General features: G+C 49.5%; 1 protein-coding gene across 11 annotated transcripts in view; it reads left to right on the top strand.

The window, feature by feature from the left end:
• The window catches only part of CADM1 (cell adhesion molecule 1), a 140432-nt gene that overhangs the window by 35449 nt on the left and 80190 nt on the right, over positions 1–24793 (top strand). Inside the window, exon 1 of one of the 11 annotated variants that reach the window (XM_061478133.1) lies at positions 12077–12161. The exons of 9 other annotated variants lie outside the window; for them this stretch is intronic. In XM_061478133.1, coding sequence (XP_061334117.1) covers positions 12158–12161 — 4 coding nt within the window. In that variant the 5' untranslated portion in view covers positions 12077–12157. Of the gene's footprint in view, positions 1–12076; positions 12162–13969; positions 14022–24793 lie in introns of those variants that run through there. One more of the 11 variants, XM_061478131.1, reaches the window with a different exon arrangement.

Below are 24793 nucleotides of genomic sequence, written 5' to 3'. Positions count from 1 at the left end.
GGGTGGGAATGAGTGGGATTTCAGCCCACCAGTGATTCCAGCACGGGTTTGGCTGTGCTTCCAGGGGGTCAGTTGGTGGCTTTTGGCCAGTTTGGATTTGCTTTCCTTAGCTGTACTTGGGTGTCTTTTAAACAGGGGTGCTCAGGGGAGGCTGGGGGTAAGGTGGTACTGCTGAGGCTGATGAGGAGCTGCTGCAGGCGCCGCTGTTGTCACAGATGTCACTGGTGTGGAAAGAGGATAAGTTGGATAACGCTGCCCTTCCTCTGAGGGCTGTTAGGGATTAATGTTTGCACAGAGCTTTGAGTATGTCAAGCTGTATGTAAATACCAGCTATGACTCTTTTATTCATTGCCTCCCTCCTCAAGTAAACAACCTACATCATGGGTACTTGCTGCAAGCCCATGCTGCTTTATGGAAGGACTGGAGCGGCGCGTTGGGATGCTGCAGCACGGTGCCACCTTCCAGAGTGGCTCTGACACTGGCTGCCTCTGCAGCCATGGTGCTGGAGCACAGCTGGGCTGGGGTGCTGGCTTATCCCCATCCCTGTGAAATGCTGGTTCTGGTTTTAAATGCACCTTCATACAGTAATCCTTGTATGGAACAAGAGCTCCGTTAGTGCATGTTGCTTTGGACTCAACGCCCCATTAGTTTATGACTTGGCTTACTCTTGACGTGGGATGTTTAAAGAGGGAGGATTAATCAGCGGTTTTTAGCTGCTCTGCCCTTGTGTTTGTCTGTCTGTGACAACGGGCAAAACACCATTAGAAGGAGCGGATGGGGAAGGCGAGATGGATGAGGCTGCGCTGGGCATTTTACTGCTGAGCTCAGGAGCTCATTTCCAAAAGTTAGTGTTGTGCCTAAAACTGCGGAGGGTGGGAATTGAGTCGCTGCCAGTTAGTTACTTAAACCTGGGAGATCTTTGCATTCAAATTACTTATCTGGAGTGCTGGCAGGCTAATAAATTCAAGGGACTGTTCTAAACACCCTCAGTCTCAAATGTAATCCTATTAAAATAATTGAGTATTTCCAGGGTAAAGAATTCCCTTGTCCCCCGTGCCCAGGAGAAGACATGACGGGCAGCCCGGGTGTCCTCTGCGCATCATTGAGCCCTGCAGTTCCCGGCAGCCAGGACTTGTTTGTCCCTGTTTCCCTGCCTTGTGGAATTACATGCGTTTTGTCCTCTCTCTGTGTCTGAGTGGGGCTGGTGCACCTCCATTACAATGGGAGAATGCCATTTTCCTCCGGGATTCGTACTTAGAATGGAAGGAATGCCAAACCTAACCGACCTGCTCTAGCCAGGGTGTCCTGTGACACTCCAGGATGCAGCCTTGTGCACTGGATGCAAATAGGATGCTGCTGAGATCACAGCAAATGGCTTTTTCCCTGTTTTGATCCTCGCAGGCAGTTATTTTTGGATAGGTGCTGCCAAGTCCCCACTGCCTCTTGTTTTCCCAGTTGAAGACACAGCTCTGGTTTGTGGGCTCTCCTGGTGCCGAGGCCCTGGGGCATCAAAGCGTGGCCTCCCTTGCTTCTGTAAGGAGACAGTTTCTCCCATTTGCCTTTTGATAATCTTCAAATGCAGGCGTGACCTGGATTTAGAGCCCGGGGAAAGAAAAAGCAAGAGGAAAAAATATCTCTGAAAGCTTTTAAGGTGGCTTTGACAGCAGTAAACCAGCGAAAATAAGCACAAGTTCTTCCCCTTTGCTTTTGTAGGCCACTTCAGGGGAAACGGGAGCAAATCAGAGAACTTCAAAAACAAGCCCCAGCCCAGGCACTTCCCCAGCTAACCAGAAAAATCTCTGACTGCGCAACCCACAGACCTCAGCTTCTCCTTGGCAGGCTCTGTGAAAGCATCTCTGCAGAACTTGCCACAAAGAGGACACGAAGTTCTCTGGATCAGGGAAAGCAAACACATTCATTTTCGTTTGCAGAAGCTTTGCTGGGGCAAAGGCAGCTGTGACCCGTGGCCCTCCCTTGGTGGGCTTACCCTTGCACCAAGCAAGCTTGAAAGGCAAGGAGAGGAGGGGCTCCCGTTGCTCGTACCCTCATAGCCATGCAGTGAGATGTTGCTCACCCCGCTTTGCCGTGCAGAGCACGAGCCGTGGTGCGCATCTCGTGCTTGTCACCCGTGAGCTTGGGTTACCTTGGCTTGAGCTGGTTTATGGCATGGTGCCCTCGGTGAAGCAGGAGCAGAAATGGCCACATAACTCAGCAGGGCTTGCCCTTGGAGTGATTTAGCTGGGCTGGCTGATGGCCGAGGAGCCGTATTGATTTGGAGCTCCCGCTGGAGCTGGATTCGGAAAGCGCCGCGGCACCTGCAAGGCGCTCGCCTGAATAGAGCCACTGAGAAAAGCATTTCAGCTCCTGGCATCGCTCCTAATGCGTTTTGTATGTGTCTATACCACAGGGAGTAATGTGTGGTTATTGTTGAAATATTATCTACATGGGTTTCCAGAAGATGAAGAAAAGGCACTTTGCTGCAATAACTGTTGTGGACATGCTATTGTGATAATGCCTCGGTGCCTTTATATTGAGATATGTGGCTCAATATATTTTCTCCTCCCTGTGCATGGTTTTAAGCACAGCCGAGCAGATCTGTCTGATAAATGGGGCTTTGAGGGCTGCTTTCAGGTGGCCAGCAACTTTGCCTTGAAATGTTTATTTCCTCCAATCATTACTTAAGCCTAAGGTGCTCGGATCTCACAGGTAATGCCCATCAGCTGCTCTAGTAGCTGCCCACATATGAAGCATGAAATATTGTGGCTCATAGGACTAGGATGGAATAAACGAACCTCTCCAAATTGCTTTGAATCACTGCATTTAGTGAGGTGAGCTCATGGGAAGAGGTTTTATCGTGTCGTGGCTCTACGTGCGGGCTGCTGGCAATGGGAGTCTGCTGGCATCCACCCTGTTTGTGTGAGGAAATGCCCGTGGTGTGCTGTAACTTTGCAGGAAGGTTTTGTAACATCCTCGGTGGCACCACAAAGCGGCGGCTTCTGCTCAAAGCCATTTTCAGTGCAGCTCGAGCAATGCTTTGAGCAGGGGGTGTTTGTGTGGAAGGCAGTTGGGCAGATGCTGGGGTGGGGAGCCCAGAGGTAAAAGCAGGGATTGGGGCTGTACCTCAGCTCCTGTCTCACTCGCTCAGCTTTTCCCTTACAAAGCAGAATGGGGTTTATTGTCTCATCACCTAAGTTGCAGAGTAAGTACTTGTGTCCAGGGTGATGGCTGCCAGCGCCGGGGGATGGACTGGACCACAATGAAACCCGAACCCCGTCAGTTTGGAGGCTGCAGCAGGTGCTGGGACTGCAGCTGAAGCGAATGAAAATCCCCCCTTTAATTGTTTTTCCTTGATTAATACCACGCAGGTGAAGTATCAGTCAAGACTTTTAAAAGGAGGAGGCAACTTTCAAACATTACATTTGTTTTACCTTTGGAGAACTTAATTAGCTGTCAGCAGCACAACACATGAGTGGTGGCTTTGGAATGAAATTATGAAATCTCAGCTCCTGAGGCATTTTTCTGCTTCCTTCCCAGGCAGAGGGAAGCGCAACAGATTTGTTTAGATAGAAGCTCAGTAATTTGGGGGAAAGGCTTGTTGCCCGTGCAGTTTCCCTGTGTTAATTACAGACGTGTGTAACCCTTTGTTTTGTGCTTGCAAGTGAGCGGCTGACCCAGCGAGGGCATTAAATCAGGGTGGAAGTGCGCTTCAGGCAGCGCCGGGATTGCGGTCTTCCGGTTCTCCATTTAATGGGCTAATTTCTTAAGTGATTGAACTTCTGTCATTCAGCCGGATTCCACGGTAATTTACTGATTTGACCAATGCAATAAATAAAGCACAGCCAGCAAATCACTTGAACGGTCCTAATTTAGAGCTCCTCACTTGTGCTGACACATGATGGAAGCGTGGCGTGGTTATCAGGAGGATTGATGCCTGGGCTGAGCGTGGGGAAGGAGCATGTCTTGAGGTGCTGAAATATCTTCCTGTTGTGGTGGGTGCGCAGGGATGGGAGGTGGTGGGACAGCGCGCCAGGATAAACAGCTTTGCTGGAGCACTAATGGTACACGGAGCTTGGTGGTGTTACCCAAGCTTCCCTCGTGAAGCCTGGGATTCCAAAAGGGAACCTGGCAAACAGGAGGAGGATACTGCGATCCCAGGGAAAATGCGCAGGAATGTTTGACCAGCTCTGAACAACGTGTTCATGTGCAGTCACGGGGAAAGTGGGGTGAAATTGGTCTGGTTGCTACAAGTTTGCAGGGTAAGTATATCAACACAGTTAAAGCAATGAATAAAACTGACACATAGAGTGTCCCTGGGCCCGGCAGTGGCTCGGTCGGTTCAGTGGGACAGGGATCAACCAGAAGGTGCATGTGCTAATTTACTGCTTTAATATCTGCAGGTTGTTCTCAGTCTGTAAAGAAGTGATTGTATCCTTGGTCGGATTTGTACAAATGTGGTTCTAAATGAGCAGAGAAGGCCAGCATCCGTGTGGGTTCTCCCTGGGGCTTCCTCCCACTTACCTGCTTTGGGAGTGCTTGGAATTGCAGTTCCTGAATATGCGTTTTATTTTCTTTTACGAAGCCAGCACTTTCTGAGCTTATGGGTGCTACAAGGGCTGGTATTCACTGCCCAGTGAAGGTCTGGCTTCAGGCAGAGGCTTGGTTTCGCATGGCAGGCGGTGCTCAGCGGTGCTGTGCGTGCTGGCAGTGGGTAGGCTCACTGACGGGTTTGGGGCTTTCCTGTTGGAATGCGGTTTGACTTGAAAACAAGGAGGCTTCTTGCTGCTGCAGTAGGGATGGACACAGGGAGCTGCAGGGAGAGGTGGCTCCCGGCAGCTGTGATGTGGTCTGTTACCTGTGGTTTTTGCGGGGAGAACCGGGGTCCTTGTTGCAGCTTGGTGGTTTTTGGGAGCGAGTGCCTGTTGTCCTTTCAAGATGCTGAGGTTTGGCCACGCTGCTGCTCCTTGGAGCTTCCTACAGTGATGGGCAGCCAGGCTCAGTTGATCTGGTGCATCTCGCATGTCTCTGCCATGCTGGCATTTCACCTGGGTGCCAGCACCCCCTCGGTCCTGGCAGTGGTGCCCTCCCGTGCCCCCAGGGGTCAGATGTGTGCTAAAGCTGCTTGGGAACGGGGAGATGCAAGAGGAGGACCAGGCAAAAGCATCAGTATCTAACACAGGTTGTGTTTCCAGCCTGGCTCTAACCTTCAGCCTTCCGTGACAAGTCCCTGTGGACCTTGTGATTGAGATTCCCGCTTTCCGAGGCGACGCGGAGAAGGATGGTGAAGGGCTCTCCACTTACTTGTGGCAACTTGTGACAAACAATTTCAGATTTGGCAGATGCAACGAAATTGTTAGCTGTACCCTGACACTACCGCTGGGCTCAGGAATGTGTTTTTGTAGCAGATGGAGCTATTAGTTCGCCGTGCTATCTTGAAGAATTGCTTTCCCAGGTAATCAGCTCTGCTCATTTAGGATGTCGTTTCCCCACCTCGATATGTCAGCCGCGGAAGCGGGAATGATTAATCGCTGCGGCTTGGACACTGCACAAGAATAACTGCGAGGAGGGAATCGTTCTGCGGAGCACCGATGCCACAGGGAGTTGAAAGTGCTCTGATGCAAAGCAAACAAGATGGAAAAGATGACCGTGATGCTTCCTGATGGCTGCGTGTCAGCCCGTGGAGTTTCTGTGGCAACCTCGGGATTTGCAATTCATGGGGAGCCTGGAGCGAGACAAAACTTTTCAGCCTGACCGGCAGCCTCCTTCCCCTCTGCCTGGCACGAGGGTCCACAGCAGAGCAGTGCACCCAGGAAACCTGCCTGAAGCACGGGTGCCTTCCCCGTTCCCAGTGAATCTGTGCTGCGGGAACTTGGGGGTTGATGGGAACTATGTTGGCAATTAGCTCTTGATCCTGCCGTGGACTTCTTATTGAAGAGGTTGGGTCTTGTTGAACAGAGGAAAAAAATACTGTGAAAGCAGCACTTTTTACCCCTCCTGGGTTAAAGGTGGAAAATGAGATTTGCTGTTTCAGTTACTAGTGTCCTAGTGAAGAAGGTTGATCCTCCTTTTTCGTTTGCTCTGGTAGATCTCAGGCTTAAGCCTTCTGGTGGCTGCCTCTGTTTTCATTTCATCCCTTTGCAAGTCGTTTGGAATATTTCACAAGACTTAGTGCCATATCGACACAAGGTGTAAAAGAGGGCAGCCTGCGATTTGTGATGTGCAGGGGCTTTAGCTCCGAGGTGTGACCCAGCAATTGAAACTGCTCAGGCAGCCACCTCTTCTGTGTCGCATGCAGGATGCTCAGAGGGGACTGCAGAGGGGTTCGTCTTCTGCTGGAGCTGATGGGAATGGCCCTGCCCCACCACTGCTTTTGGTGAAGCTGCACTGAAAAGTTGCATCCCAACATCGCCTAAAGCCCAGCGTGGGGCTGGAGTGAACCTCCCCAAAACAGCCCCTGACTGCTGCCCGTAGCTGGGTGTTCCCTGGGGCTGTTTCGGATGATGGATGGGTTTCCCTGGAGCAGCTGGGCGTGTTCTGCAGATCCACACCTCATCCCAGGTGCTTCCAAAGTTGAGCGTAAGGTCCTGCGTGATTCCCAGGGGGAAGCGGCACGCACTGGGATGGGGGAAGTCCACAGCCCCAGGCGTGTGGTAGTCCCGAGCACGTGCTGGCCTCGCCAGGGAATGGAAAGGTGTAATTGGCAGCGTGGTGAGGATGTTTACCTCTGAGCGTGTTTGTGAGCTTGGCTTCTCCCTACCCCGCTTAGGCACGTCTGCTGCTGGAAACCTCGTTTGTTTCCGAAGCCCCTAATGCCTGTAGTGAAGTTCTGCACTTAATTGCCTGGATGCACGCTGCAGGGAAGGTGGAGTGTTACAAGGAGATAGCCGTAGATAGAGGCTGAGGGAGTAACCCGGGGCACCTGCCTCCGAGCAGGCATGTAAAAATACTGATTTTTGAACTTTTGACATCAAATGGTTTACGTAGGAATGTGTCAGTGTGTCTCCTCCCCATCACAATTGATCTTCCTGAGTCGCAAGACCTTTTTGTGGTTGGCAGGGCTCCTGTAGCACGTTTCTCTTTAAACCAGCTCTCAAGTTGCCAAGCGTGTTGGTATGAAAGCGCTCGATGGGAGGCTGTACGATTTGTTCAGGCAGTGGCATTGAATGAGGTGGAAAGCAAAGGGGCTTTTGAAGCTCTCCTTCACGTCCAAGGGGAGTTTTGGTGTGCGAGGGCTCACGGGACGGCAGCACAAGCTGCTGCTTCGCTTGCCAGCATCCCAGCGTGGCAGCACGCTCGGGAGCGAGCGCTCTCGGGTGTGATGTGGGCACCTGGCTCCTTCCTGAAATTGGAAAGTCTTTCCTAAAATACCCACTAAAAACTACCGGGATGTGGGCCCTGTTGTTGGAAATGTTTCCATGTCGACTCCAGGGCTCTGTCTGTGCCCCCATCTGCCGTCATCGTGACGGGCGAGCTTCTTGGCTCCTGCTTCCCCGCTTGTTTCGACTGAGTAGGAGCATCCTGCCGCATGGAACCGCACCAGACTGCGGCTGAGTCAGACGTGATTGAACTAGTTAGATTAGCACTTCCCACGCGAGCTCTCGAGCGCAGGGAGCTTCCACTGGGGGGGGGAGCTCTGAGGACATGGGGCAAGTATTATTAAAACCCCCAGTGAATCACGGACAGTGATTCCTCAATGTGAGAGATCAGAGAACCTGCCTGGCCCAAGGGAGGGTCCCTTGAAGGTGGCCTTGCAGACCTGTGTGTTGCTGAGCTTGTGCTTCCTCTTTGTTAAAGGTGACTTTGGCCTCTGATTTCTGGCCGTGACCCTGCTGTTGTCTTTAAACAGGTACTCGGGTGCTGCTCCGTCATCATCTGCCAACGGGCAGGCAGCATTCTCCATCGAGGTTCACCGTGCCTATGGAAATAACTTGGGGCTAAGAAACACACCGTGGAGTAATGCAGTGGTGCTTGGTGTGAGTGTGTGCAGCTCCTGGTGATGGAGGTCCCATCTTCGGTGCGTGTCTTGTGCGGTTCCCAGGCTCTCGGGGTGAATGCTGAGCACGTGGCCAAGTGTTTTGCTGAGTCTGAGGCTAATGAGGTGCCGTGTTGGGAACAGAGTTGTGCTCCGGACTGGAGTTCGTGCTGCAGAGTACCTTTAATGTGAAGTGACACTTGTCAAAATAAATGAGCGAGATTTTTATTGCATGTGCACTCGCTTGTAAAATCTGCTGGTCTGCAGTGGCTCTTAATCATTGATGGGAATTAGCCAGGTTCTCCTGCAGTTTAATTACTAGTATGTCATGTTTAAACTCTCCCTTGATGAACTAATGGCTGCATTACATGCACTGTTTTGTAATGGCTAGCGGGCAAAATAGGAGCACACGTGAAGAGCATGGATGGGGCAGGGTGCTTGATCTGCAGAAGGCTGAGGTGTAGGTGCTGGGTGGGGGCTTGGGGTCACCACCACCAACTGTCCACATTGCATTTAGGGCTGGGATGTGTCCTGGGGCAGGATGTGTTTTGCCCTTCCCCAGGAATCGTGTGTTGCTGTGACAAAGGGGCAGATTGAGCTGGTGCTTCTCTTCTGCATCAGCATCCCTTGTGTCGCTGGCCTTGTGCTCTTCCTCCTGCTGACGCTGTGCTGGTTGATGTGGTGGTTTCTTGGTGTTCATTCTGTATTCACAGCTGGTTTCGTAGCCAGGTTTAATTACTTTGATAAGAAAAAGCAGGAACATGTTGTGTAGTTTCCCTTGTCTTTGTCCTGGGGGTTAATGAGGAAATAGAGGAATGACCAAAGATGCAGACTTTGGGCAGGAGTTTTTCTTTCCATGCAGTTACTTCCAGCCTTGTGAGAGCGCTTCCAGGCTGGGTCTGTCATGGAGTTTGCACACTAATTGTTTCACAGGGTTCTCAGAAGATGACTGGGTAGTTAAACAGAATGGCAGGTGGAGCAATAGATAACAGTAAACTGAGATTTGCTGCAAGAGACGTACTCCTACAGGTTGTCTGGATTTCAGGGTGCCTCTGCTCATGGCTGCAGCTAAACACAGCAGGGATGGCTGTGCCAGAGCACTCCAATTGGAAACCTGGTCTCTTGGGAAAGAGCTTGTAGGCAGCTACCCGCTCATCCTTGTGGGGAGCGGGAATTGCACCCCCTTGTCTAGGGTGAAATTCCTGATTGCTGAGGAACCGGGTAACTGAGTCACGATGCATGTTGTCAAGGAGACCAATAAAGCCTGTTGAACTGTGCGGAATCCTATTGGAGGAGCTGGCACATTTCCCCTTGGTTTGAGAAGCACTCTGAGGCAGTGAGGTTTTCCAGATGTTCTGTGCAGCTGTTGCCTTCACAATATAGCTTTCAGAATTGCATACCTGAGTACAAGGCAGCAAACTCATCCTCCTGTCTCCTCCCTGTGCCCCAGAAATCCGCTGTGTGCCTTGAGGATGCTGTTTGCTAAGTAGCCACACTTGGTAATGAGTAGGTAAGAGGAGACAAGATGTGCTGGCTTGTAATTGGGAAGCAAATAACGCTTAAGAAGTGAGAAACTTGAAAATGCTTTCCATATGGAATAATATAGAATCAGCCTTTCAGATGCAAGGATCGCCTATCTGCTTTTGGAGGGGATTAAGCGGGGTGTCTGTAAAGCACCAGGAGTTCTGCCAAATTCGAGGTCTCATTGTCACTACCAAGGGAATTGGGCTGAGCTTCCGGCGTTAATTTCCTGCTTTTCCCTTGAGGTGTTTGTTTAGCTGCGGCCGAGGGGATGTGGGAGCTTTGGGGATGAGGCTGCGTGGACACTGCTGTGGCGCTTCCCGCTGTCCCGAGCCTGGTTTCCATAACGCTGCTGTTGGAATTCCCGCGCTGGAGCAGTTCTTGCTGCCCGGAAGCCAAGGAGAGCACGCTGCGGAAGCAGCCGAGATGCCTCCCGCCGCGGGGCTGCGCAGGATGCAGATGCGTGCCCACCAGCGCCTCTGCTCAAATCAGAGGTGACAAATTATTGATAATTAGCGCTGCTTTTTGCTTCACCGCCGCACGAGCGGCTTTCCAAAAGCCGGTTTGGTTTTATCTTTGGCCTCAGGAACTCCAAAGCAGTTTGTACTGACTCTTAATTGCTTGTTTTATGGGTGAGAATTAAGCTGTAACGTTAAACGGCAGCACGAGGAGGCAGGGGCAGAACCGCTGCGGTGTTGGAGCAGCACAGAGAGAAATGGGCACCGAGGTTGTCCGGCGCTTACAAATCCCAGTGTTTATCAAGTTTAACCATGCAACCATTTGCAAGCATTCTATAACTAAATATAGTAATGAAATTTTATTTGAAGTCAGGAACGTTACCCAGATCTGCCTTGATGTGTGCAAGATACTGCACATCAACAGAGTGGTACAGATTGTGTTAAATGGGCCTGAAATAATCTTCAGGAAAGAAAATCGTTTTCTGTTCTTCTTGACACAAAGTGTTTGTCACAGATATGCATTCTTATCCACATCTTGTTAGTAAAATCATTATACTTTTCATTACAACTTTTATGCAAATACGCCTGTTTTCCTTTATTAGCCTTACATGAATAAGCTGTAATTATAGACTGAGGTGATATTAATGTGCAACAATTAAATATGTAATTACTGTGTGTAATTACTGCTTGAGGGATGTGTGGAGCAGCCCGCGCACGCGCTGACGTAGGGCTCGTGGTGCTGGTGTGGGAAGGGGTGGGTGAACCTCGCTGCAAGGGCAGCACGGGCCGGTCGCTCGTGGCTCTCTGCACAGGAGATCTGCTTTCCTCTTAGCCTGTTGTCACTCTGATGCTGTGAGGATCATTTGGCTTTAGCTCCCTGCCATTGAAGTGGAAGCCAGGCAGCAAGACTGCCTCGGGGGTATGTCTTGAAGAGGGATGCAGGTGAAGCAGGAATGTTTCTGTGCTGGAACAGGGACTTGAGGACGTGTGGTTCAGGTTGTGCTGGATGCACACGTGTCCTTTCTTACCTTGACTGAAAGCAGCAGCTTCTGTTTCAGGCTAGCTTTGGTTTGCTATCCAGTGGGATGGCTTTCAGTTGTCCTACTTCATCCCTCCTCTTGGCCACTGCAACACACGTAGCCTTTGAAGTGGGATTTTTAAGGAAACATTTTTCCAGGCAGCTTATTGTATCTCCTTTAATTTCTGTTAATCTCTTCGTGCAGATAGCTCATAACGTTGAAGCAGTGGGGATTCTTCCTCTGTGTGACACACTTCCTCTGTGTGACACAGCCTTTGCAGCTAGTAATGCAGAAGGAACACCAAAAACCAACCCCAAACCAAAAGGACCTCAGGGATCCTGCCAAGGCTGTCTGCTTGGCCAAAGGTCCAGCGAGCTTTTCCAATGGATGAGGAGGCAGTGAGACATTTTCTGGCACAGGATATCAGAGTCTTGCTCTGGGAGCCTTTCGAAGGGTTTGTTACTGTTTGTAGAGTCCCCATGGTGGAGAAGGGTTTCTGTATCACCAGCCATGGAACTGTGCTTTTAGGAGGGACTGTGAGTAATGAAGAGATAGGTTGGCAAAGGCGTGTGTTTAAACAGCTTTGCAGTTTTCACAGTAACCTTGTTCAAGAGTTCCCAGAGCTGTAATTCCCTTATCTTTGGATTTGGGTGAGGTTTTGTTGGCTGACAAGGCAGTGAGGCCTCATCCTGGCTCCTCTTTGAGCTCAGGCTCTCCTTGCTGCCTGCTGATCTGCATCCCAGGGCTTGTGCCCTGCTGGGATTCCTGTGCTCCCTATCTCTGGCTTGGAGAAGGAGTTATTGTACCAGTAAGGGTTGTTTGAAGAATTAAACTTGACCCGTTTCCTTCGGGCAGGGAGCAGTTAATGCTCCACAGTGCTGACATCACAGGAGCGATTTGAGACGTATTACTCGTCAAATCCCTCTGCTCATGCAGATGTAGGTATAAATAAAAAGGCCTCAAAAGTTGTTGCAGTATTTGTTAACCTCGCCTTGCCTGCGGGGGCTTAATGTGGCTGCAAAAGCTTGGTAAAGGCTTTAAATAGTTGCTACGTTTGTCCTAATTTTGTGTTTTCCCTTTCCTTTGCTTCCTTAGGTAAGTGAATACGTTGAGGCGTGTAACGTGAGTGGTGATGAGCATGGGGAGCTGCCGAGTGCGGATGCTGGGAACCATCAGCCACGAGCCGCTTCATGCGTGAGTGTGGGAGCGATGGCCCCTGTGAGCTGCAGCGTGGTGATGGGGGGTAACAGTGGGGATGGCCTCGGGTGCTCTGGACACTGCGGCTGCAGCCTTTCCACTCCCCAGCAGAGCATCCATAACCTCCAATGGGCTGCTGCTGTTACAAAAACCTGTCCAAAATGTGCTTCAGCATCCCTGAGCTTGTCTGGGATTGTCCCGTTCGGGTGAGGAGAGGAGGACTCGGAACACGTCCTCTCCTGGCTCTGTACTGCAAAGCCTGCAGCCCTCCCCATCTTGTTGGTTTTGGTTCTGATTTCCCCTGGTATATTTAGGAGTGCTACTCTTCAGTGAGTAATTCTCAAGTGCAGCTTGATTCCTTGTTTTGGGAGTGCTCTCCCGTTCTGTGCTGGAGGGGAGCAGGAGGACATGGGACGCGGGAAGGTTTGTTTGGACTGTTTAAGATGTGCTTAAGTAGAATTAAACTCAGAGGAGTGCCTGGAGAAAATACGATCGCTCTGATCAGATTCTCTGCATCCTTTTTGTCTTCTCTAATAAGCAGGGAGAGCTGGTAGAGGGAATCGTGTGCTGGGAGGGGAATTGTAGCAGCAACAGATATGCAAAGAGGGACGTGTCGTCAGCGATTAAAGGATGCAGGCTGGCAAATGATGGATCATTTCCATGTTCCAAGGACGCAACCCTTCACTTCCTCGAGTTCAGCTACTCAGAAGGGGGTGGTGCATTTTAGGGGGTGCAGTCACGGCTGGTCAGCGCAATGCAGAGGTGAGCATCCTCCTTCACTAGCGCTGGGGCCTGTTACAGGGAGATACAAGCACCTTGTGGAGGGTGATGGATGCTTTTGGGAACTTTCTGTATAAGAATCCAGTTAAATAATGCAGAATTTGTTTGCGGATGCCACTCCGGGTCAATTAATTGCGAGTAATTCCAGTTAAAGCAGAAAACTTGGTCCATTTCCTAAAAAAAAAAGTATTAAAAGCTTTAATGTGTATCAGTCAGAACTCATGGTGTAAGCTGGGCAGGCTGGTCCAGAGGTGCCAGCAGCATTCCTGATGGACTCATGCCTTCTTCACCTGGGAACTGAGGGGCGCTGGTGCCTGGCTTGCTTTGGGCGGGCTCCACGCTTCAGTGAAGCAGGAACAGAGCGCATGGGTGGGCACGAGGCATGAGCCAGGCACAGGGGATGCCTGGTGGGAAGGAGAAGGGGAAAACAGGGCCGGGAGCAGGATAAAGCAGTGCTCCAAGCTGGGCCCGTTAGTCAGAAGTACTCGTGTGATGTGCTAGAATCTCACCTTTGAGCAGTTGTATTCGAGCGCCGAGATAAATGCATCAATCTAAATTCATGATTGTGAGGGTTTTCGTGCAGCGGCTAATTACTGAACGTAAGTACCTTATTCAGAATTCCCCTTCTCCGCCTGCGCGATAGCCATAATCCTGTATTTGTGCGGCTGTCATTCCCATGGTAACAGACGAGTGTCTGGAGCAGGAGATGATTAAATACAGAAAAGTACATTAAAATAATGTTAAGGCTCCGACTCGGAGACTTTCACATGGAGGCAAACTTCAAAAAAAAGCAACCATTTCTACCAAAAGCAATTTTCTCAGCAGTGATGTTCCCTATTCCCAGCGCCATCACCGAAGGGATGGGTTGGAGGAGCAGCCGCTCCCTCGCAGCCCATCTCCTGCTCCTCCCGCCTTGGAGAACTCCTAATCTGATGTTTGTGTCATCAGTCTGTTGCCATGGGAACCTTGTCACCAGCATATCGTGACCTCACTGCGGGACGGCGGGGGAGGAGAATGTGGGCTGAAAGACGGTGTTAGAAATGATGATCAAAAGAAGGAAAACAGCCCCGAGCCTTAGTAGGTGTCACGGTGGGAGAGCAGGAGGCGGCGGGGCCGCAGCTGAGGTACCAAGAGCCGGTGGATGTCCATATGCGACCACGCTGCTCCGTCTCCTGCTCTTGGTTTGCTTCAAGCCCTGCTGAAGCCCTGACCTTGTCCGCCCCATCAGGGTCCCAGCAGTGCCACCAGCAGAGGAGCAGCTCACTTCCTCCAGCCTGCACCTTGGGTAGTAGGGTTGGTGCAGGATGCTCGTGCTGCCCGTCCGTAGCATCAAGTGTTTGTCACCCCGGCGCCTGCCATCTCTGTGCCCCATGGCACGTGTGGAAGAGGGTGAAACAGCAGCTCTGGTTTTGCTGCAGCGCTGTGGCTCTGTAGAAGGGGAGGGAGTTCGTGGTGATCTGGAATGCCAGATTTCAAGATGATGCTTTTTTATGCATTTTAAGAAATCAGGCTTTCATTAATGAAAGCCGCAGCTGCAATTTCAAAGGGGATTAAGCAAGGATTAATAAAGGAGAGGTAGTGAAGAGCTTTGATTACCTGTCATGGAGATGGCTGAACAATGTGCCATGGTGATGAGACGACACAGAGGATTCTTGCATACCTGGGGTATTGACTGGTAAATGTTACAGCTTAGGATGCTTTTTGCTTGTTTGTGCTGACAACAGATTGATGCAATGCATTTCACCAAGCGAGGAATTTCCCAGAAGTGCTGCTGCTCCTTCCCTTGTCTCGGGGCAGGTGGGGAGTGTTTTGCTGTAGGGTAAAATGCCACGTCCACTGGATGGCTGCTTTCTGACCCCTTTCAGAGCTGTCGGTCAAGGCATGCTGGTGGGGGTTCCATATTTGTCAAAGGACGGCTGCAGCACTAGGAACCGGCCTCTGAAGGGAGGTTCTCATCCCCATCCCAGTGCTGTGTGTGGTGGAGGCTGAGCCCGTGGGGAATGGCTGCAATTGATCTGCAGGAGTGGGACTTGGAGCAGGTGCTTGTGTCGTGCCGCCTTTGAGCTCAGCCACTTCCCAAACATCAATCCTGTAGCAAGCCAAGACGATAAAATAGTGGAGCACATACAGAAAGTTGCTGTTCAAATGTTATCTCTGTTTGCAGGTGCTTAAAGCAATGAAGCCACATAAAGAAAGTGTGGTTGTCTGCATATTTCATGTATTTTTAATGCAATCCTCTGTAGTACTAATAAGATCTTGGCACAGCTTGAACCTCAATGAGTGCTCATAGCCGTAGCGACGTCCTGATGGAGGTGTGTGCTTGACACAGGGAGTCTGCACCTTGGCTCATCGCCTTGCCCTTCGTGATGGTTCACTGGGATATAGAAGGCGGGTGGCAAGGGTCCCATTTGGAGCTGGGCAGCCTGCAGCAGGGCAAGGTTTCTAAAGAGCTTAAGCATCATTTCCCTCTTGCAGTCGGTAATGCTGAAAGAGATGAGTAAATACAGATCTCTGCGGTCCATAAACTGTAAAGTCCTGCCTGCAACTTCAGCCTTCCCGTCTTTATTTGCGTAGTTATGGCTTTTCACATGTGTTAGGTTTTAACAAACAAGAGTTTTCCTTCTGGAGAGAGCTGCTATAAGGAAAAGTATTGTTCTTGGAGCATCTTGTCTTATGCTTAGCCTTAAGAGATGTGCAACTTCAAAGGACACGTAGCAGTAGGCCTGCTAGGCTCTTTCTGCTCTTCCTTTGTTCCACTTGCAATGTGTGCTGTCTAGGTTTGTGTTAGACTACAGCCTGCAGTGGCTTTACAAGACAGCTGTGTAAAGTTAGAGTAGTGCCATAATGCTTTCTGGAGGGGTTTGGATGCTTCTTCCTGCAGCTGCTGCCAAGGGCTCCCCTGTTTGGAAGTGTTTTCCCTTGTTGCTCTGAGATGCCTTCACTGTGCGCTGCGGTCAGGGAAGTGATGGAGGTAGGAGCAGGATTCCCTTTGGAAGTAGGGCAGCCTCGCTCTGCCAGGGTTGTGTAAGAGCAGCCTTCCCTCACCCTCGTGCCCGCCCCTGCTTCCTGCAGGATTTATAACTGAGTTCCTGCAGTTCCATATTTGGCTGATATATTGAAAACCGCATTCGCTGACAGTGGCTTCCTTTAATATAAAGGGAAGTAGATTTATGGGAAGAAGAGCCCTGGCATGGCAAGTTCCCTTGGTTGCTGCTCTTTTAGGCAGCCCACTTCTACCCTGTGTCTGAGCTGGGTGCACTGTTCAGGAACAGGACTGGGAGCTGTGTGTGATGTCCAGCTCCTGGGAGACAGCCTGCAGGCATGGGGTTGCAGTTACACAAAGCATGGAGCAGTGGAGCCTGGAGATGCCACCTTTGCTCAGTGTCATTTGGCTCCCAGAACAACGGGGCTGTAGGTAAAAATCCTAGAATGAAGGGCTATGAAAGCACTGAGATTGGCAGCAGAGCCCTTAATCTGAATTCATTGTTGAGGGTTTCATGGACAAATCACTTCCCATTTTTTGCTTGCAGAACAGGAATTCAGTGGAAAATGTCTTTATTTTCGTTCTTTTTGATGAATTCTCTGAATTCTGTGTCTAATTGTGCTCAATTATTGCAGCCCAGCGCAGATAGGTAATAGTTTCTAGGCAGTGATGTGCATTGATTTCTTTCAGAGGCCTTGAGACAATAGTCAATTTACGAAGAGGAGTAACTTTGGTTTACTGTCAGTTGTGGGGGGGGGTTGTGTTGCTGCTGCTGTGTTATTGGGAGCCTTTAGATTGATTTAATTTGAAAGTGAATGGGAAATGAGCGTGTTCTCGTGCAGACAAGTTTCAACTAAATTATTAAATGAAGTGGTTGACTCTTCCAGCTGAATTAAACCAGTAGAAAAACTATAATTAACTACTTCATTGACTGGGGAGAGGCTGCAAAATAGATGGGAGAAATTGAGTTCATAGATTTTTCTTCCCTGTACCATGAAAGCGAGGATGAGCTTTTGGGGGACGAGGGCGAAGCACGGCTGGTCTGCTTTGTTCCCAGAATAAAAGCGCTTTCATTTCGTTCTTGCAGCTCTCTCTTGCTTTGCTTCTTGCCTTAGCTGGGCTCTCTTGGTAGTTCTTGTTGGCTTTTCTTCAGGAGGAGAGATGCAGTGAGCAGTGCATCTGAGGATCGGGCGTTTGTCTTTCAAAGCCACTTCCATTTTAGTGTAACCAGCTTTTCCAGGATTATCCCAGCAGGTCTCAAATGTCCATGAAGGTTACTTGGCTCCTGGGATGCCAGCAGATGCTCTGCACCGGGCTCTGCTGCCATGTACGTCAGGGATGGTGGGTAGATGCTTCCTTAGCACGCCTGCTGGTCTTGGTTGAGCACTGGAAGAGGCATCATGCATGCTTCGTGCATGGAATGTGGCTGGGATGAACCAGGGATCCCACACTGGATCCATAGGGTGTGGAGCCCCGCCAGGGCTCAATGCAGGAGTCATTGTGGCCTAATAGCAGGCAGTTTTCTCTGTGGTTCTGCATGCCGAATAACACATGCTTGTTTGAAAGCTGGGGCCATGTGGCTCCCTGTAATGCTGCAGGCCAGGGAATGCAGGGTTGTGTTCCCTTGGCAGTGTGCTGTGGCACCCTGGGCCCCTCGAGGCGGCAGAACGTGCGCTTTTCATCAACTCCATACTTTCCGTATTAACGGAGTTATAGTAGCCACGTAAAAGTGCACTTCTCAGCGCTGTGTGGCAGCAGTAATGGGGTTTATTGGCTCAAATGCAATACATTTTTGGTATCCAAATACTGCATCTAAATGCATAAACCAGTGTTATTACCTGCACTAACTTCATGCTTAATGCTCTATTAGGAATTGCTTGGGCCCCTGTGCGGGATGCTGGATTTCAGTATGAGGCAGGAGGAGAGGTGCCTTTGGGGTTGCCCCATTTGTGAAGTAAACAGAGAATGCTTCTTTCATTTTTCCTTCTCGCTCTTGGAGCCAGCCCAGACCTGAAATCCGTGGAGGTCTGGGCTGGCACCGTGGGTCTGTGAAGCAGGTTCACCTATCTCTGTCTCGTATGTCGCAGCTCCTTGAGCCTTATCTATTTTTAACGGCACTGTGCTGTAATAAGTACAGATGATAGCTGGCTTGGTAGGAGAGGCCAGAATCCCTGCAAACACAGGTTTCTGAGAGCAGCACTAGGACGCATTTAAGGTGTACTGCTAGGAGAAGGTGAGCTATCCATCAAAGGCACAATCTTGGATTTGAGTCTTCTATTTAGATTAAGCCCGTTAAGAAAGATGGATGGTAAAGCTGTTTCAGCAGCATTGTCCCCAAACCAGCGCGGAATATAAAGACTCTGGAAGAAGGATTCAATTACTCTGGCAAATAGCTCCAACAAGAACTGGGTAGATGGAGCAGTGGGATGCCGGTTCTGCATTTATATAGTTTTAAGGCAAAGCCGTTGCTTTCATTAAACCGGCCCATTCACGTAACAGCCCTACAAGCTGCTTGCTTGTTTGGTGTGCTTTGTGGAGAAATACCTGTAAGTTACTTTAGGTAGTGGGTTTTTATGCTATTTTACTTGTAGCATATGATATGTATGCAGTAGTTGATATACATGGCACACCTAAATGTGAAATGCCTTACTGCAGCCCAAATGGGGAGGGTGGTTCTGCTGGTTATGCCCAGAAAGCATCAACAGAAAGAAACAAGTCATGTTCTCAGCACGTAAAGGATGTGCTTTAAAGGCTGACGGCAGGAGAGGCAGCCGTGTTACACTGCTTCCTCCCAAAATGGATCAGTGCCCGAGACAAAGACGTACTGGACGGTATTTGGCTCTGGGCTGCAGCTTCAGTCGAGGTGCGCAGTTACGGCTGCGCTGGCTGCCGAGACGTCTCCTTGCTCTTGATGTAACCGCTGTAGCTGAAACTTTGTTCTTTTCCTCCCAGTCTAGCACTTGGCAATTAAGGAAAGCGCGTGATGCTTGTCCTTTGATCTTCTTTACCTGCTTCTAACATCTCCAGCCTTGTGTGAGTCAGAGTGGGAAAGCATTAGCTGTTGCCAAGACTAAAGGCTGGCATGGGATGTCACTGTCAGGACAGGGTTTGAATGGCTGCATGTGTTAACACCCCCAGAACCTATTTGGGGAAACTCCTGTCCTCAACAGCCTCGATTTCTCTGCTGAAGCCCCCTCAGAGGGAATTGTAGTGCAGTGAAGGGTTAACATGGTTTTATTCTCAGTTGTGGCTCTTTGCATTGAAGATAAATGATTGTTCTTCCCAAATTCGTGTTGCTGTTCTGTGCGTTCAGGTATTTTGTCCTCGTTTTGACAGCTGTGGAAAGCCAAGTGACAGCCTGATATTGAATGCTGAATGAGATTAGGATTAAATTAAGATGCAGGCAAACAGCTAAGTGACTGCTGTGGTAGCTCATCTGTATGCCTTGCTCTCTGCCTGTAGACATGCCTAGCGTGGCAGTATTTGTGCGGGATGGTGGTTTGTGGTTGTCTTCCTCATCTCTTTGACCCATGAGCCCATTGTCCAGTGGAGCTGCATTTGTGTGTGTTTGTTTCAAGGAACCTCCCCCTGCTCCTGTGGGTGGTGGAGATTTCCCAAGGCAGCAAAACAAGTATGAGCTCTTTTAAGCAACAGGGTTGAATTCAGCTGCTTTTGGTTTTCCAGTATCAGTCTTTCTGGTTGTCGCTATGCAGCATCTTTGAGGCTGGGAGGGACCTCTCAAAATACACTCCTGCACCTTGAGACAGAGGTTTTGAGCCTCGGTAGAAGACCAGTCCAGTGATTCAGTAGCAGTAGGAACCAGCAAGAGTCTGCCTGCGGCTGTGTTTGCCCGGGCCTCATCAGCCATTCAGGTTTTCCTTCAGGTCCAGTGGCCAACCATTATTTAAGGTGTTTTTTCCCTTCATCGCCAAATCTTTTACTGAAATCTGTGGGATTTAGGTCTGTTGGCGGGCGTGCGACACTTCTGCTGTCAAGACATGGTCCCTGTGCTGTGAGCCAGGTCCCAAGCCTTCCCTTGTGGTCCTTGGAGGTGTCAGGGAAAGTTGTGTAGGTCAGCTTGGAATCGTCGGGCTCGCGGGGAAAAAAATGAAAGCTGACTTCAAAGGACAACTCTGACACGGTCAATTAATAATTAAAACAGTTTTTTAATGAGCTGTGCAATTACCTGTGTGTCCCTGGAGATGATAGTTTATGGTATTAGTGCTCGGTGCCCTTTCTTTAGTCATGGCAGATGACATCTGTAATTTAAAGCGGGCTAGACATTAAAGTGACAGAACTTTCATTAACCTTGTCTAAAGTTTGTTAATGACAAATGTCTCGGAAGTAAAAAAAGCTATTGTCAAAACACCATCTTAGCAAAGCGAGGAGCCTCTGATCCCGCAGCTCTTTGGGCCTTTTGGGCCCTTTGGAATGCAGGATGTTGGGAGAGGGCTGGTCTGTTGGGCACCTGACGGAGAGCTTGTGGGTGCTCCCATAAACACCTTCTTACAACCCACTGGCAGATCTGACAGCATCAGTGTGTTCTCTGATGCGGTGCTTTCCATTTGAGGGACTGAGAAGTTAATTTGGTTTCCACTGGAGTCTAGATTAAAGACACAAATTATCTGCTTGAATCACAAGCAACTTTGTAGGAAAGGGATCAGCCACGGGGAAGGCTGGTGGGGAGAGATGTGTTAGTGAGGAGATTGCTTTGAAAAGGGTAAGTCAGATCTTAACATCTCTGTATTGAACGTCAGGCTGCTCGGAAATGGAATTTGCACAGCAGGACGTCGGTGAAGATACCACAGGAAAAAAGCCACGTTTTGCTGGGCATCCTCATGGTCTCCGATATGGAATGGGGAGGAATTGCTTTGTGGAGTTACTGCTTACCTTCAGGTGAACTTTGAGGGGTTTATGGCAGCACGCTGTGGCCTCAGACTTTGTTCAGCTGCCTTAATTTTTGCTTCCAAGCCTGTGAGACTCAAAGCCCTATTAATATTGACCGTGGTATCTTGGAAACAGCTTTCGTGCACAACACCTCTTCTCCTGGTGCGTTTGAGGGTCCCGAGACCTCTATTCCAGCTGGCGGGAAGAAGTGCTCTTCTCCTTGTGAAATTAACAATAAGGAATGCAAATGCGTGGATGTATTTCATGCCTTTGCTTGTCGTGGCAAATTGGGTTTAAACAACTTGCTCCTGCAGAAGGCTTGCATTTGCCCTGAGGAAAGGATTTGCAGTGTTTGCTGGGGCCTCTGCTGTTAAAGTAACTCTGTGTGTGTGTACATGCACATCCATACATGTATACGTGTGTGTACATGCACGTACATACGTGTAAACATGTGTGTGTACATGCACGTCCATACATGTATACGCGTGTGTGTACATGCACGTCCATACATGTATACGCGTGTGTGTACATGCACGTCCATACATGTATACGCGTGTGTGTACATGCACGTCCATACATGTATACGTGTGTGTACATGCACGTCCATACATGTATACGTGTGTGTACATGCACGTCCATACATGTATACGTGTGTGTACATGCACGTCCATACATGTATACGCGTGTGTGTACATGCACGTCCATACATGTATGCGTGTGTGTACATGCACGTCCATACATGTATGCGTGTGTGTACATGCACGTCCATACATGTATACGTGTGTGTGTACATGCACGTCCATACATGTATACGTGTGTGTGTACATGCACGTCCATACATGTATACGTGTGTGTACATGCACGTCCATACATGTATACGTGTGTGTGCATGGACAGAGAACGCTTGGACAAGCATGTGCTGCTGGTTCTGCCTCAGCTTGATGAGGGTTCGAGGTGGTTTGAGCAGGAGTTATTGCTGGTTCCTCCTGCCCATCCTCTCCGAGGAGATTTCCAGTTGCTCTTTCAGTGGTGTGAAATCAATACCAAATTAATTTGGGAAGGAAACAAAACATCTGGATATTAATAACGTACTTACAGCAGGTGTAGGCTCTTCTTGCTTTGTTCCCTTCAGCTTCGCTGTGAGTAATTGCCCAGTAGAAAAAGTGTGTTTCTTGGAAGAAGGGCAGCCTCTTGGGAAGGTGTTTTCTGTCTGGCTTCTTCCTAATGCCGTCAGTCTAATGCAGTGTGTGGAAGCCTGAGGATTGCCATAGAAATGCGAGTTGCTCCTGTAAACCACCACTTCTTAATAAAGACAAGGCAAACCCAAACAGATCCTATGGATTACTGTCATCGCAACGCAGAGGAAAAGGGCAGCGGGGCCGCTGCGGGGAGCATTATTATTAGTGGATTTTGAAGGCAACTGAGCTTATTTACAGCCTTGTACGTGTGTCTGGTGATCCCAGAACACTGCTGGAAGCCTCCATACACCTAAAAGATGAAACGCTGCTTCCTGTTGGCAGGTCTGCCCTTCCTCTGTGAAGGGAGTGAGCCTTTGTGGTTATTAGTCAATCCTTCTGTAATGGAGGAGCGGGAAGGAGATGGGAATAGCTATTATGTGTGTTTATCTAAGTAAGACATAATGTGTATTCCCCGGATAAACGGATCGTGTTGCCAGATTTTTGTCAACAAATTGCTAAAACCAGTTATGCCGGCATGTCTGCAGATGCAGGCAGCTCCAGGGAACGGGCTGTAACAGCAAATAGCCCATTAATTTGAACCAAATGTTTTAAATAGTTTTAGATGATTTGTTTCTAAGAGCTTCGCTGCTCCGGTGGAAGGAGGAGCAGATGTGCCGGTGTTGTGCTTGCTCGCGGTGATGGGTTTGAGAGGAGCCTCAGCTTGCACCGATGGTGTGACTGCAAAGCATCGCTCTCCCAGAAGCGGGTCATAGGAACACTGCAGCAGGCCCGTTGGTGCATTTAACCGCTGCTTTGCTAGCGAGAGGCAACCAGGTTGGAGAATGTGGACCATTTGGTGGTTTGAATTACTTCAAACAACATTACAAGCTCAGGTGTAGTCCAGAGAGTCCTGGCTTGCCTTAGAGGTTTGCCAAAATCAGCCAGTTTTCAGTGCAGATGACAAGTACCACCCTGGTCAGTGAGCATCACTTCATACAGGGGATGAAGAAGTGACTGGCATGACTTGGCCAAGGTGGGTACCCGCTTACTGGGTTCCTCCTGCCTGTATTGCAGACAGTTCAGCTTTTGCCAGTCTTGAAGGCTAAAACAGGAACAGGTTTGGTTTTACAGATAGTGACATATCTGGCGCATAGTGAACTGGTGACTATTGCTGTGTTTCTTGGTGTTTTATAACCACAAAAATATCAAATGCTGTACAGTTCAGGACTTATGATGTCGGGGGGGGAGCAAGGTTAAATAGCATCTCACACCTTTCACTTCACATCTCATTATTCATTGCTAATAGAAGCCTAGACCATCTGTCTCTGCAGAGAACATTTGGATGTGACAGGCATAGGAGATAGTACAAAACTTTCTCCCCGAGCTGTTTATTCCTGGCGCGTTCTGCTCTCGGCATCCCTCTGCCTCCTGCAGCTCCTGTGGACGAGGAAGCGCCAGCTCAGCCACTGCTGCAGCAAGCTGCTCAGGTGCTGCGGCCTCCCTCAGCATTTTGGGGCTACCAAGGGCTATGAACATTGCTTCCTTTCCTCTTAAATTCTGTACACTTGTTAAGATCCCCCTGAAAAGCCCCATCAATTTTGCCGCACCTTAGACATGCTTGTTGGTCAGGGACCCCTGTGTTTCCACTGGTACCCAGCAGGTAGCTGGGTAGAGGCATCTCATCCTTTTGTGCTGGATGTCTGTCTGAGGCTTTGGGACAGAAACAGAATAGAATATCCTATCCAGGCTGCAGTAGTGTGGGATCATTAACCTTCCTGAGGAGCTTGCTGCGGGTTCTGAGCCCGGTCCAGTCCAGTCCTTGTTGGGATGTCTGCATGGGCTGGACCGAGGAGATGGGGCAGAGGGTGTTTTCCCCGCTACATAGTGCACACAGCACTCCTGAGAATGCTGCCTCTTTGCTTTCCTACATTTCTGCTGTAGGAATACTTAAAATATCAAATACCCATCTTCCCTGGAGGGAAGAAAGTGCTGTGAGATTCTTTTATTCTTTTATGTTTTCTTTCTGCAGTGGTGAGGAAACATGTCTGCTCTTTTCCATCATTAAATTGATGCTTGTAAAAGATTGAACAAATACCTTCTTTCCCTGTGTTTATCAGCCCTGTGGATTCAAGCAGTCATTAGAAAATAGAACATGAAGGGCCATGTTGAGTAAGAAATCTCTTCTGTTCAGGTTTCGGGCTTCTCGGTGGTCCTGGTGAGGTTCAGTTACTTTGGCAGTTGTTTGAGGCTCAGAGACCTCAGCTGTGAGACCCAAACCCACATCTGTGTGCACCAGGTGTCTCAGCGTGAGCGGTGGCCACGAAGGACAGGGATCGATTTAAATGCTGAATAATTTAAGGCTGGAGTGCAGCAGGCTAGCCACTACTGCTGGCCGCTTAAGTAAGAGGTGATGGATTCCTGCAGAATCCCTTTTTCTCACTTTTTGATGGCATTTTAGGGAGACAGTCTTCCTAAGGGGATTGAGGGCATCGGTCTTTCCTTTTTAAGACCCGGTGAATTGCCTCCCGGGCACTTTATCATATGAATGCCATGGTGTTCAGTCAAGGGGTTCTGCTGACAGTGAGAGCCACACGAGCGGGCTCAGGCTGTGAACATCAGCAGAATCTGAGATGGAAATACCACCGCAGCGCTTCTGATTCAGTCATGGAATGTAAAGAATTTTCAACAGTAAACGCTCCGGGTTTTGAAGTCGTCTTATCCTCTGCAGAGTTTTAACTTCGATGGCACTGGGATATCAGTATTGGGTTTATAGAATTCTTTCCAGAGATAGTTTTCTTATT

The sequence above is a fragment of the Pezoporus flaviventris genome, unplaced genomic scaffold, assembly GCF_033815535.1.
Source record: "Pezoporus flaviventris isolate CSIRO_AGI_PZ_B2104156 unplaced genomic scaffold, CSIRO_AGI_Pfla_v1 ptg000113l, whole genome shotgun sequence".
Lineage (NCBI taxonomy): Eukaryota > Metazoa > Chordata > Aves > Psittaciformes > Psittacidae > Pezoporus > Pezoporus flaviventris.
Note: the sequence above shows the minus strand (reverse complement) of the source record. Positions and strands in the feature narration are given on the sequence as shown.